The 15,248-nt window shown below is 37.6% G+C and overlaps 1 protein-coding gene across 10 annotated transcripts in view; it reads right to left on the reverse strand.

Annotated features, from left to right (window-relative positions):
* Window positions 1-6,990: 6,990 nt before the first annotated feature.
* The window catches only part of FOXP1 (forkhead box P1), a 559,382-nt gene continuing 551,124 nt past the window's right edge, over window positions 6,991-15,248 (reverse strand). For all 10 annotated transcript variants that reach the window (XM_063114112.1, XM_063114120.1, XM_063114119.1 and 7 more), the window contains one exon: window positions 6,991-10,269. In XM_063114112.1, the coding sequence (XP_062970182.1) occupies window positions 10,125-10,269 (145 nt within the window). In that variant the 3' untranslated portion in view covers window positions 6,991-10,124. The remainder of the gene's footprint in view (window positions 10,270-15,248) is intronic.

Below are 15,248 nucleotides of genomic sequence, written 5' to 3' on the forward strand. Positions count from 1 at the left end.
TGGAATGTCAAAATTTTTACTGAAGCTTAGAGAGGTTTAAGTAACTTGCCCAAAGTTGTAAAGTCATCAGAAGGCCAGGGAGACTGAACCCCCATTTTTCTGGCTCCCGTTCCAGACCCATCTCTTACAGCTTAACCTGGCTGCTCTTATTCTCTGCCAGGCATGCTCAAGTGGTCTGATGTCGAAAGAGCTTGTCCTCAACGAGCTCACAGTTGCTCTCGGTGTCTTCTCCAGGGACATTGGATCCCAGCTAAGTGTGGGATTCTGGATATGGATGTTTCTATCTACCTATTAGAAAGACTTTTAATGTACATTATTGGAAAGATTCAAGGAAGGGGTAGAGCTGCTCACTGTTTCAGTCAGGAACAGAAACATTTCACTTTGAGGTGAGGCAAGCCAGAAAGACACCATGTTACCCGAAAAGACCCAATAGGTAAAGCACACAGTTCAGAGCCTTGTTCCTCACCGAGGCATTGTTCTAGCACCATTGCAGTTAACAGTGGGCACCACTGGCTTTATAGGGCTCACACTTAATAGGTTTTTCTCCACATTATTTGATAACTACATAACATCTTAAAAGTGAATGTAGATGATTCTGTTTAAAGACATATTATCATGTAAACATATTTGGTACCTTTATATGAAACTCTATTTTGTTAAGAGGCTCTTTGGTGGTAGGTGGCATGACCAGTGCTAACAGATGGGGCTGTAGAATCAGCCATGGGGACAAATACCAACACCCCGGACTCTTCTCCACACAACCTTGAGCATGTTACTCAAAGAGCCCCAGTGTCCTCGCTTGTAAAATACTAGTGACCATTCCCATCCGACAGGTTTGGTGTAAGAATTTTAGCAAAGATATTTATTTGGTCGGCCATGAAATACAGTGGAATGGTTTACATGGGCAGGCTCTGGTATCTGACTATGGGGGTCTTAGATCGCAGTGTCTTTCTATAACACTTCTGGCCGACCTCTCCTCTGAAGTCCCATGCCTCTTACACCCCAGAGCTCTATTCCCTCTGCTTAGAACTTTCCCTCCCTCTTTCTAGCTGGCAGACGTTTATTACATCCTTTGGGTTTCAATTAGACATTGTGTATTCCAGGAAGTCTCCCTGATTGTCCCAAGTGGGGTTAAGTGGTCTTCCTATGTATTCCTGTTACTTCTCATTAGCACTGAGTGCATCGCAAACAACCTTATGTTTAAGACCTCTCTTCCCTATGAACCAGTTGGTACAATGAAGCCAAGGGCTGTGTCCACCTTACTCCCAGCTGTATCTACAATGTTCAATTAGAGTGGGTCACTTAATGCTTATTTCTGGATGGATGGATGGATGGATGGAAGAACGCACACTATTGAGATTTGTTTTTAACAGGGCATGTTACAAGGCAGGGTTCGATAAGACAATCACAATATTGGTGAAATATGGAGTGCCACACAAATTCTTTTATGCTGAGACCATGACTTTCATCAAAAAAAAGTTCCCAAGGGGGAATATGTTATTAAAATTTTAGAACTTTAAAATTAGAAGTATCCCTTTTCATCATTTAGTTAAATATCTTCAATTAACAGAAAGAAGCAGCTTAGGGCCAAAGAGTTAAAGTAACTTCCTTATGGCTGGAACTGGTAACCTGGTATTTGGATTCTCTAGCATTTGATTTCAGAGTGTGCCTCGCACTGTCTTCTTTCAGGATCCAAACACTGAAACACTCTAATGGATCACAGATAAATCAGATGCTATGCAGCAGGGGGTGGGAGGGACTGCTATTTCATTTTCTTGGGGTTGGGTGTTTCTAGATTTGATGCATTTTGTGGGAAGGAAATCATCACTTTATGTGATAACTTCTAAACCCTTCAGCCCATCTGAATACTTTTGAAAGAATTTCAATTTCTGGATCACACAAAATACTCAGACCTGCTTGGCAGACTTTTTTCCATCCATGGAATCCTAAAGTAACAAGCTTGAATTGAAAATAAGTTATTGGTAAACATTTGAAAGTGAGAAACAAATTATTCCCAGAATAGTTATCTCCTTCCTTCAGATACACACTTGAAAATTACTAACTCTATTCCTTGAGAATGCTTGACTCTCTCCCTAAATCATAACATCAGTAAACTTACCGAAATATTTTTACAATTTTATTAGAGGTTTTAATTCACTGCTTTATCTATCTCTGTTAGACTGCAAAATAGCTTTAAATATTCAAGTGGTAATTAATGAATCTTTTATGTTTCAAATCAAACATTTTCATCTGTGTACTGGTGGAGTAGCAGTGAGGAAGGATTTAAAGAATAATTGTTTCTACCTTTTCCACACTGTTGACCAGCATTTACCTTAGGTTTTGGGAGTGGGTGGGCATTCTTTACCTAGTGGTGCTGAAGCTCGGTGTGGATGGTGTCTGCTGTCTTTCCGCAGGTCAGGATTTCTTGACATGTTTGTTGCCAGAGACATTCCCGACTAGATGGAAAGTCTCTGAATGTGGAATTTTTGCTTGAGTGCAAAATAATAAAAAGCATGTGTATGTTAAAAAAGGATCAGCTTAATGGCAAATGAGCATTGGCTTACATTAATATTCTATTACAGTAAAAACTTCTATTTAATAAATTTTCTCCAGACTTTTTCCCTCCAAAATCTTACATATTTTTCTAAGTGGCATGCCAACCGAAAGAAAGTATATATATAATACATTTGATTTATGTTAAGTCAATAGCTCACACAAGCCATTTAAAATTGTGTTTTAAGTGTAGAAATATAAACCCAAGGAAACACATATAGTACCATAGATTGAGAAGGGAGTGTTAGCTTTCCAGGGGCTGAAATGCCTTGTAAATATTATTCTATTTAGAAGATATTTTTAAAATGCAGTATTTTATGTCAAATGGCAAGAAGGCAAGTCCAAAATCCTGTGATTTAGTTTAGAACCGAAAGTTAAGCTGGTATTAAAGACTTCATGTAAGAAAATAGTTTTCCTTTCCTCTGTCACTCATGAGAGATGAGCCAGAGTGAGAGGAGTCCTTGAAAATGTTCACAAAGAGACTGACAAAGTCCTGATTGGAAGCCGTAACAGCCACCCTGTGTTGTTCTATGGCCCTAATTAATACTGGAGTTGGTGACATTTATGTATCAGAGCAATAAGCTAAACAGGAAACAATTTATGTCACCTAAAGCTTTTTAACAAATCGATGCAACTATTTGTAATTGCTTGTTTCACAAGATTAAAAGTGCTAAGGCCTGATCTTCGCCCACGGATTTGTGGTCAACATGACCCTTGCTTCCGTTGGAGGAAAAAAAAAAAAAAAAAAAAAATGGAGAGTTGGTGATCAGCACTGACTTCCATCAAGTAATCCATATTGCTAATATTTCTGGAATTTTAATGTAGTTACAATTTATAGCCGATCAAATGTGGTTACCTAAATTGCTGTTGCTGGTAGACAGTTTAACTATCTTTATTAATTACAGTATAATTTAATGTTTGAGTACTGGCACTTGTGTTGGTCATTTTTACAGCTAGAGCAGTTATCTGCCTTATGACGAACCATTTTAGCATTTTCAATGGAAATTTGCTAATATGATGAGTGATAAAAATGTCACATGCTGGTAAATAATGATTATTGCTTTGGCTGAAATTAATTCTTGAAAGGCCGGTTACCTTCAAATTAACATTGTAACTTGAAACTTGTCTTTTTTCCTCCTTATATTCCCCATATAAACAAAAAAAAATTTTTTTAAAGGATCATTAATAATTTAAAATGGATATATGTATGTATTTAGCATTAAGCATCAAAATGTCATTTTACAGAGTGAAAAAATAAGACAACATAGGGTTTTGTTTTTTTAAAAAATAAAATACTGTTTAAAAATAAATAGAAGTAGGTTATATCTAGAGTGATGGTTTTCTACTCCAAATATTGTCCCACAGTTAAACCAGTGTTTTTGTATGTAATTTAATTTCCCTCCAATGTGAATTCTGTCTTAAACCTTTCATCAGTCAGTCAGTTCCTTAAACGAAGGTTTGAGACCGAAACTCACTTTATTTGAATAAGTACTTTTATTCGGCTCAACTGCAATGAGAACGAAAGATAAATTGTGATTACTATCCTATACACAAATACGTAATATCACCAGATGACAACGTCTATTAAGAAAGACTAATTATACTTTGTTTTTATCTTTTTCGGGGGGTAGGGGGAGGTTGTTGATATCATGATGTGTTGGTGTGAAATCAGTCTTCTTAAGACTTTATGTTCTTTAAATAAAGGTCCCTATTTAAAAGATAAGCCAGCATTTGGGGTTTGCTGCCTTGTTTCTCTGAGTGACAAGCCTGAAATAAATATGTAAAAGGGTTCCTGCTTTAGAACAATTCCTGAAATACAACAACAAAAAATATACTGGGCATCAATCAGCAAAATCTTCACTAACACATCATACTTGGTTTGGGTCCTTCAGTTTAAAAGAAATATGTGTTCATGTTTCATTTTACCAACCGTAAGCGGTATTTATGTTAAAACCTGGCAATTAAAGGAATTTCAATTAACCCTAGTATTATATTCTTAGCCAGGTGAGAATTAGAGTTCGAATGTTTTGCTAATTATCAGACTAGAGGGTTTCTGGACTGTGACATAATTGTTAATGAAAAAGGGGACAGTAGTTCACAACTAATAGAAAAATCTACTTTTAAAATAACCACACGCACAAAATTTCCCTAATACAGGTTTTTAAAAACAATGCTGGGAAAGAACTCTTACATGTTCCTCACCATCAGCAAGGGTTTTGCCGAATAAAGACTGCAAGGTGAATTTTCAAGTTATCTCTTGGCTTGCATTATGTGTTTTGAGTCATATACGTAACAGTTTTTGTGACCATGGTTCGGTCCCTTAAAGTGCTGCTTTCAATACCCTAGCAATTTCATTTTTACTGAAAGATGATGCTCAAATTCATTCATCCTTAGAATATACATGATAGAATAATATTAAAGAGAAACAGCAAATTTTTCTAAGGATAAGCAGATTAAAAAATATCTCAAAATGAAAATGTTTTTTCTAGAATATTTAGCACTGGAGTTGTTTTCTTCACTCAATGCAGTTACCTAGCATAGTTTTGATAGAATATTTTTATAAAATCATTTGTTCTAATCTAAGCATTTATCATTATATGCAAAAAGATTTCTTGATGAGAATATTATAGACGGTGCATGTTTTTGACATTAGCATTTTATTTGGATGACTAATCTTGCAGATGTGAAATTTTAATGAATTATTCATGAAATTGCTTTCCTCTGAAATTTTAGTTTGCTCTTAATGCTAGTTATTAAACATTTTGTTATTCTTTATAAAATTTGATGAAGAAAAATAAGGGTGTGCTCCCTCAAGAGAAAAGATAGCTTCTGTTTTTTTTTCTTCCCAATTCTGTGTGGACACCTTCACTGGAAATCCTGAGGCTAAGCGCTTCAGTCCTCCCTGATGATGAAAGCTTTTAGTTAAGATTGATTTTTACTCTGTGATGGAAACAGCTGGTGATAAACCTAAGGCATATGCCCAACAGACAGCATCAGCAGGTCAGAAGGGGAAAGAAACTTAGGCTGTGGCGACTTTTACTACCAGTGTGAACAACCAGCATTTTTATTGCATTTGAGAATGCTATAATGTCAGTAATTAGTACTGACTACACAACATTTTTTTTATTGTCTGTATCCACAGACATGGAATGATGGAATTACAGTTGATGTCAAGGAATGAGTTTCTTTTATGCCTTATCAAAACAAAACAAAACAAAAAAACTCTTGTTACCGGCAGTACAAATACACGAAGCACCATGCTCACAGTCCAGACTGTACCATCTTTGTCAAGGCTTATGGGCAGCAGAGACTGCATGAGCTACACGGGGCCCATGAATTGCCTTTAGGAGTATAAATCTGATTCTCAGGATTAAAAAGCGAAACCAACTTTCAGAACATCCAAAATATCAGGAGGGTATGCCATTATCCAAAAGGTACCAGGAAGATTCAGAATCCTGCTAAGCACATTCTTCTTTGTGCCCTTGGAAACAGGAGCTCAGCTGGAATGTGGAAAGGAGAGGAAATTTTTTGTAACTCTATTTTTTTTTTTTTTGATAAAAAAGCCCTCATTATTGACTTACATCATATTTTGGGTTAAGACTCCAAGGTTGTCTTTACTAGGATGCTAGAAATAATGTTAGAGCTGCCCAGAGGTGGTGGGAACAGGTGGTCGTTCTCGTACATAAGCCTTGAAATTTCATTTCACTGCTGGTCCAATGTGGCAGCTTAACTCCTCTTACGGGGACAGGCTCTAGGGACAAGTAGGATGGATCCTCATTCCTGACAGACAGTGCGTTTGTCTGACACAGGGGGCTACCTCCCTAACGTACTTTTCTTTGAGGGGGAAAAAAAAAGTAACAAATTTTCTTTACATCTTGGCACCTTGCAAAGTTTTTTTTTTTTTCTTTTTTTCTTTTTTGTACAAAAGTTCAATAGTTTTGACACCCCCCCATTATTAATCACTACTTCACTGATAAACTTTGAAAGTGTGACCCTGGAATTTCATCATGCAAAATATTTACTGCAGCAGGAGAAAACATTTTTTAAACAACATTTTTTTTTCTCTTTTCAAATGTATGAACTTGTTTAAGATAGCCAGGAAGGCAGTGGTAGGATAAACACAAGGGATAGGAATGTATCAAAAAACAGATTAACACACACGCGCACGCACGCACACAAAAAAACCTGTACAAAATGCTCCAATCAATGAGAACAGGAAAAAAAAAAAAATCTGTCAACTATGTTACAATTTAAAAGGCAAAAAAAAAAAAAAAAAAAAAAAAAAGGGAGTTTCTCCCTCCCACATGTCAGGAAATGTCATCCAATATTCTTAAAGCAAAGATAACTAAATAAAATACATGTGCAGCATATTCTGCAATTCCATTACATACAGTAGTTTTTTTCAAAGCTATTTTTTTTTTTAGTATCATTAATATAAAGCAGTTGCACAAAAAGCAAAGGTGTTTTGACAAACAGGTGTATGCATTTATTCCTTTTTAGGAACAATATCTAAAAAAAGAACTGCCCTCTGCCCTCCCCCAAAAAAGACAAAGATTCACACAGACACATCAGGATATATGTACAACATAATAAACCCCATCCTAAAGAAGCGACTGGAATACCCCCAAGGGATACAGAACCAGAATTGTAAAAATCATAGTGAAGTTTGCTTGCTGTAAAGCCTGAGAATTTTTTTTTTCAGTTGGTTCTTCTGCGAGGTTTGATACCTGCAAAGATATGTAAAATCTAATTTTTCTTTTTCTTTTTTTGCTACAGTCTTTAGACTAAGCATGCAAGACATACGACTAAGTGCAACTGAGTGAAATGTATTTTTTTTTTTAAATTTTAATCATTCCCTAAAGGTTTGAACTGAGGTATGCGTACTAACAGTTTCTCATGCTGTTATCTTTACTCATGTCTAGCTACACATGCTGAGAATGAACTAATCTACCAGATTTTTATCCTCTTTTGAATACCAAACTAACCAGCAACCACTCAGTTTAGAAGCACAGGGCCCCCTTCCCATGACCCTGTCTGGCTACTGCCTGCACATCATGAAGCTGCCTGGAAAAGTTTAAAAAAAAGAGTCTTGAGTGACCACAGACTGCCCTTTGTACAGAAAGCAGAGTGAAGCTTCAAAAGTAACTGCCAAAGAAGTTTTTGTACCAAGCTTATGAGTGGACGGGAGTGTTACTTTTTTTTTAAAATGAAAAATGCTGACCAAAGCCTAATTAGAAAAAAGGAAGTAAAAAGGAAGTAAAAAGGAAAAAAATTTAAAAACCAAACCAACAAACAAAAAAACCCCACTGGAGGATATATGCCAAAATCAACCAAAATTAACGCAGTGATCATAGCACAAGTCCTTAAACAGAAGTGGCATACGATCTTTCTAAAAAAATTTTTTTAATTCTAGAAATACTATCATGTGGTCTTGTTCAATTGTGGAAACTTTTCTGTTCTCTCTGAATCGTAACCGTCTCCTTTACTGGAAACCCTAATTTTCAGTGGCCTCATACATTCATTATTATTTTTGTTTGAGATGGGACTCCCTTCTGTAGCTCCTTTAATACTGTGTCTTATTTTTATCTTCAGTAGCCCCATAATTTCTCTGTACAAGAATGAGTTTTGGTCTCCGAAGAGGTATAGAAAGAAAAAAGAAAAAGACAACTAGAAAAAAGTAACAACTTTGGTTCCATTACCTACTCGGTCTTCTAAATTTACTCTATGATGAAGGAGCAGTTCTCTTTCTCAGGTTAGCAATAGCCTACAGTTCATCATTTGCCTCTAAATTCTTTCGCCTCCTTTGATCAACAATAAGAGGATATTTGGCTTCATCAGATAAAGCATAAAACAGAACATAATTTACCTTTGTGTAATATCTTTGGTAATTTTAGAAAAAAAAGTACAAAGAATATAAATTAAGCTCCGAAAGGCTCTAGAACTAAAAAGCTACAGTCTAGATAAATGGCAGGAAAGTGGGTGCAGCGTGGAAGTGGGGGGGATTCTAAGGACTGAGGTTGTACTGACCTATAATCATCATGTTCTGCATGCTGTTTGGTTTTCCAAAAGCTCAAGGCTGAGAAGAGCCCCAGCCTACCTGATGTCATATTCTGTTAGTTTTTGATACTGGGTTGTTGTGATCATATTGCATTACAAACTGTAGTACCAAATTTGCACATTTGAAAAGAATGCTTTAGCATTTGCTGAACTCAGTCCTCATTAACTCCTATAACAAGTTCAATCTGAAATCTAATTTGCATTCAAACAGATTAATGCCACTAAGCAGGTCTGAACTGTTATAAACTCAGTGCTGCCGCTGCCACTTTTCAGCAAAGTTGCTCAGGGAAGCCAGTTTCTTTGGCTATTTTGCAAACAAAGCAACCCGTGTAACAGAGAGCCCATGGCTCACTGCAACTTGACTATACAAGGGAGAGCCTTTCACAGCCATACTGTCTACATGTTGTCTAATTATTAGGAGATTTATTTTTTTCGGTGCTGCCTATGTTTCCCTGTGCTGGTAGACAGCTGTGGCATTTATGAAGAATCATAGTTGCTGCAAAAAAAAGAGGACAATCTCAAACCACCCCCTTACCACCCCCAGAACTGCTTTGTGGAATGAATCTGCATTGTTCCTAGTGTGTGTCTCTATTTTTTTTTTTCTGTCATTCATTCTCTTTCTGGCAGGACGTCACATCCGTGTGAGAGGACCTTCATGTGTAGAGTGCAGCATTTGGGACCTTTTTGAAAAAGACCAAAACGGAATGTTTTCTGACTTTAGAGAAACGTGGTGATGTCTGAAGGAACATGGAATGAGTGACAGAAAGCTACGAACGAGAAATGACATTCAGCTTTGTATAATAAAAACACCTATTAACATTCATCACAAGGTACAGAAAACTTTAAGCCTCCAGGAGGCCATGGGCCCAAATGAAGGCCTGAGGTCAGAACTTAAAATGGTATAGTAGAAGCAAAAAAAAAAAAAAAGCAATACATTAAAGAGTTTGGGATAATTATTTTTTGATCCCTCCCCCCCAATACACACACAAAGGCCTTCCCCATCCCAACTGGAAGCAAAAAATAAAAAAAAAAAAAAAAAAGGAGTAAAGGCAGTGATAATCAACATGCAGTACTGTGCAAATAGGTCGTCCATTGGAATCCTTAAATTCTGGGCAAAGGCTTGGTCTGCAGCTTAGGTGCACAAGCTCAGTCGGGTGTCCTCAGTGTCCAATGTTGGCAGGACTGCAGTTCAAAGTCTGCTGCTAAAAGTGAATCAGTTTAGCAAATTTACAACACTGATGTTGACTGTTAAGAGAGGAAAATCCCAAGTACCAAACAAGTCCATCCAATGCACAGAGTACAAATTCCTTTTTCAACAAAAAGTAGAAAAATCAAAAATACTCCCAAATGGGATTCTCGATGGCACTAAGAGTTAACACATTTCATAGTTGCCAAAATGTAGTGAAAATCCTCCAGACTGTACAACAAATGGAGAACAATTTCACTGCTAACTTTTGACGTGTTTTTTTTTTTTTTTTCCAATCTTCATTCTTGGGGCTGGCCTGCCCAGACTTTCACTCCATGTCCTCATTTACTGGTTCATCTTCGTAATCTCTGTCATGGTCAAAATCTGGACTGTGGTTGGCTGTTGTCACTAAAGACAGAGGCCCTTCAGCTTCCTCTGGATCGAGGGGCTCTTCTTTGACGTGTACAGGATGTCTAGAGAAACAAGAAAGGTTCAATGAGGATACTTCGCAGCCCAGTGCAATACAGGTCTTTGGGGCCAACAGAAAAGCCACTCTCGAACTGCACCGTCCAATACAGTAGCCACCAGCTATGTGTGGCTCTTTAAATTAAAATGAATGAAAATTTAATACAATGTAAAATTCAACTGCACTAGCCTCATTTCGAGTGCTCAAGGGCTACATGAGGCTACCACACTGGACAGCACAGAGATAGAGCACTGCCATTATTGTAGAAAGTTCTTTTGGACAGTGTTGCTCTAGAAGGACAAATCTCAGGACAGAGGCAGGCCTCTCCTCCCCAGTGGTGCTTCTCATACTTAAACGCGTATTCTAATCACCTTGTTAAATTGCAGTGTGTGATTCCGCAGGTCTGGGGCCTGGGACTCTGCATCTCTAACAAGCTCCCAGGTGACACTGCTGGTCCTAGAACCACACTTTGAGTACCAGATAATAGGCCACGTAGTGGCACCCTGGGTGGATGAATACCGATCTTCAAATAATTACGTGAAGTAAGAATCGGTAATACAGCAGCGATTTGTGGGGACTGCTGAGCACGGGAGGCTGGCTTGCTGTGTGTTCTGCTTTGCTAGTTAACATGCAGAACCTGTGAAAGAACTCTCCAGAGGACGACCCCAAGTGAGGTTCTATCATTAATCAACTTCAAGCAAACACAGCAAAGAGACACCATGATACATGCCTGAAACTCCAAATTAATGCATATTTTTACAAACTGTCAATAAGGCAAGAAAAGCCCTGCCACGAAACACAAACGGAGAGGAAAAGGCTCGCTCAACACAACAATATGATAAGAAAGCAGAGTCCCAATCAGAATAATAACGCTGTCAGCTGTAAACAAGGCAAAACATGAGGCCCGGCTGGTAACGGCCACTGGGACGTGCGCGGCTGCGATGAGATCTGCCAACTTTCTCATTATGGCCCCATGCATGGTTCACCCGAAGGGAACTGGGGTGATCACACAAAACCACTCCGATAACAATTGAGAAATGTTGTTCGTAAATCATATTTACAACTGATCCTTTGCAAATACAAATTACTTTCCGTTGCAGGGCTTTTGATATGTAAAAGAACCATTCAAGTCCAAAAACAGGACTGTCTCTGGGACAGGCTGCAGAAGAGAGGATTTTTTTAATTGACATTACCAAGTATTAATAATAAGAGGTAGTAAGTAATGGGGATGGCTGGCTTTCTAAATAATTGATGCTGTATGCAAACCCCAAAGGCCCCTTGAACCATTTAAAAACAAACAGAGGAGTGCTTTGGCTTGCCCTCAAAGACATGAACCTTCACAATCAATTGACTCTAAAATTAGTACAGCGTAGAGAGTGTTTGGGGGGCTAGATGTCAGATAAATAGCTTTTTTTAAAAAACACCATGCTCACATTCTTAAGAACTATTTGCAAAACAAAATACAGGAAAGTTGCATTACAGTACATTTTACATGTGACATTCCATCAATTTGTAAATTTCTAATGGTACTGTTTATCTGTTTCTGCAGTAAGTCCCAGGTCCGGCTACATAATTTGCAGAGCACAGTGTAAAATGAAAATGCAGAGTCCTTGGCTCAAAATTAAGAATTTCAAGACAGAAACAGCAAAGCGTGAAAACAAGCACAGCATCCTTGCAAACATGGGGCCCTGTGGGACTGCATGTGTCGCGTGCCTGTGAAGTCAGCCCTGGGGGGATCCCATACAAGCTTTTAGGAAGAATTAGGTGTATTGATTATTATTCTTTAAAAAAAAAAAAAAAATCACCCTAATTAAGGTCAGATTTTTTTGTTTTTGCCTTTCCATTTGGGATCATACTTTTACATGTTGGAAGCACAGCAGGAATAGTATTCTTTATTTTGCTAGCTTTACAGTTATAATTTTTATGGCCATTTGAGATTCTATTGTGTTGACATATGTCAGTCCTTTAATACTGAACATTTTGTGATTGTCTTTTTTCCCTCCCTTGTACTGTTGGTACAATACTGTTGCAACGATTTTTATCCATTAATCTTTCTACTTCTGTTGGTTTACCCCCTTAGGATAAATTTCTAAGAAGGGAATTGTTGGAGCAAAGGCCAAAACATCTTTATGGTTCTTATGATTTATTGTGATATCAAGTTCCAAAGAGGCTATATCAATTTAGACTCAAACAAGCATTATTCTAAAAAAATATTTTGTGGTTTAGCAGGTAATATAGAAGGTAAACTCAGGTTACCTTAAATTGTGTTTCCTGGATTACTGACAACAGTTCTTCATGTTTTTAGTTTCATATTTTTATAGTTGAGAATTGTTACCTTATAAATTACTCTGTCTCCACTGATTGGATAGAAATCTGCCTGTCTTACTTAGCCATATACTGAGGATCAAATATTGTTTTCCAGATCAATATTTACCTTCTTTCATTTTTTTTAAACTACCAGATTTATTAATCTTTTCAGGTTCACAAACTAGAATTAGATGACACAAGATAATATAAGGCTTTGAGGGGTGAGGGGGGAAGTTCAGGAACCCTAGAAGAAATAGAACATTCTTAATGAAGTTCTTGCTTTATAATTTTAGACTTTGACAAATGTTTTGCTAAGCTAAGCAAAAATAGGGGAACCCCCCCCCCCGCCCAAACCAGATACACGTAAGGCCAACAAAACACAGTTCACAACATGAGAGAATGTTTTTTCTGCTAAATTGGCAGCCAAAATTCTTTAAAATTATTTACTATCCCAAAGACACAGGTAATAAATCTGTTGTGTCAGCTGGCTTGATCCCAGTGCTTAACACAGAGTGGGCCCCCAACAAATTTTAACTGACTAGATCTATTGTGTGACAAACTGATAACACAACCAGGTTAGATATTAAGTCTTACAACTCCAGACAGATGAAATCCAATTTCAGGACATTTCTTGAGACTAGCAGATGCCCCTGGGTGTGGCAAATGTAGTAGTAGTGGCATACAGTGCTTTAGAGAATAAAAAAGAATGAACTTCCACGTAAGAGACATTTCAGGTAAGATGCAATCTGTTTAAGACACTATGCAGCTCACACCCCACAGCGTCTCCTACAAACTGGAGCTGCATAACACATCTTCTTCTCCTTGCAGGGGGTGGGGGGGCCCTCACCCCCCTTCTCTCTCTAACACCTACTTCCGAAAGGGCTATCAATGAGTAACTTTGCAGAAGCACACATTTCCCTTCTTCTTACATCTGAGTAATTCCTTTGTTTAGCCACTCTGGGAACAAGAGTTTTTACATAGAGCTGACTGGTGTTTAAAGACACTGTGTTCTGGGGGGTGTATGCACAGCATGGAGTATTTTGCTTTGTAGCTCCTTTAGCTCCTATCAGGATAAAAGTATAATGCCCCAAAGCCATAATTATGTGACTACTTTCTACTGTTTCAAAAGAGAAAGGAAATGTACTGGTATTTGAGTGTCACAGAAAGGGTAAAGATGAAGAGTTCTGTTGCAACGAGGTAGTAGCTGGGCTGCCATCCTAACAAAGTCCTTTAAGCCTTGCCGTAAAGTTTACAGCTTGATTTATTCCAATAGTCTGGAACAGTTAAAAAACAATTTGCATCACAGGGTAATGCATATTGGACAAGAATGAAAACTATGTCATTACAGAGTTCGCTTAATGGAAGTACGGGGTCAAAAAGAGTAACACTCTATGACACTGATAGGAGGCACACAGAATCTGCCGTTGATTTAATTACATTTAGCGAACAGTGTAAACCTGTGAGATTTGAGCAACACATTTTGATGTCTTTATACAGGATTTCTTAAAAAACAAACCAAAAAAAACAGATGAAACCTTCATTTCATTAAAAATTACGATGACTGTAAGACATGATTTTCTGTAATACTGGGGTTAATTCAAAGTTGTGAAACAAATTATAGTGTCTTTATTTTGTATAGCAAAATTAGCATCGCCCTAAACTTGTCTGTGAGGCTTTTATCCAAATACCTTTTTTTTTTTTAAAGTGTTCTTTTGTACTAAATAATAGGAATATACATGAACTAAATCTTGGAGTTGATACAGATGATGAGAACTAGTATCTTTTCTATTCAATAACTTCAGACATTTTTGCTCTAATGAATATTTCTTTAAGTAGCTTATATAGCAATTTACATTTGCTCTGAACTTCCTCAATATCTGAGTAAATACTCCTGTCAAGACAATGATTTAAAGATGAATACAAGTGTGATAACAATAAAGTCAGAAACACCAGGTTGCTTTAGAAAGGATTAAATACGGCGGCATCAGTGTGAAAGATAAACACATTCTTAAAATGTTGTGAACTAAATGCTAAGAGACTGCTCATATAAATTAAAAATAATCATTTCCACCTTTAAAGATCCTTTTCAAAGCACTTTGGGCATGAAATTCAAATACTGGGAAAGCAAATTTCAGATATCCCCATACCCTCCAATTATGCTAGCAGATAACATTTTTTTCTTTGTCATTAGATGCCAATTCATTCTGTTCCTAATTGCTACAGGTCATATTTTCCATTCCTATCCCTCAGATTATCTTAAAATAAGATGTTGGTAAGTAATTCAGAAAGAATGTGTAGACAAGAGGCCTATTCTAGGAGCTGACAGTATTGCAAACATCAAATCGGTTTATTCCCTTAAAGTGGGCAACGGTTTTGTAGAAACTCACTAAGAGAGAGACTGTCATTCCACAGCATCCCCCGCAAATCCAATAATTTGGAATAATGGGGTTTCTTTTCTCTGTTTTAGGACTTTTCCTGGGACAGAGGGGGTTTACTATAGTCACACCACTTTGCTCCCATCCCCCACCCACAGGGGCATCACAGCTTTGTGGCCTGGGCTTTTTCTGTGGCTTGCACGGTCCCAGTGCCATTCACATTCAGCATGGGCAACCATCGCCCGGCACTTCATTCAGTTATATGTACACTCATTATACTGCCGTCTGCTGCTATAATGCTCCT

This window comes from Cynocephalus volans, chromosome 11 (assembly GCF_027409185.1).
Source record: "Cynocephalus volans isolate mCynVol1 chromosome 11, mCynVol1.pri, whole genome shotgun sequence".
In the NCBI taxonomy this organism is placed as follows: domain Eukaryota; kingdom Metazoa; phylum Chordata; class Mammalia; order Dermoptera; family Cynocephalidae; genus Cynocephalus; species Cynocephalus volans.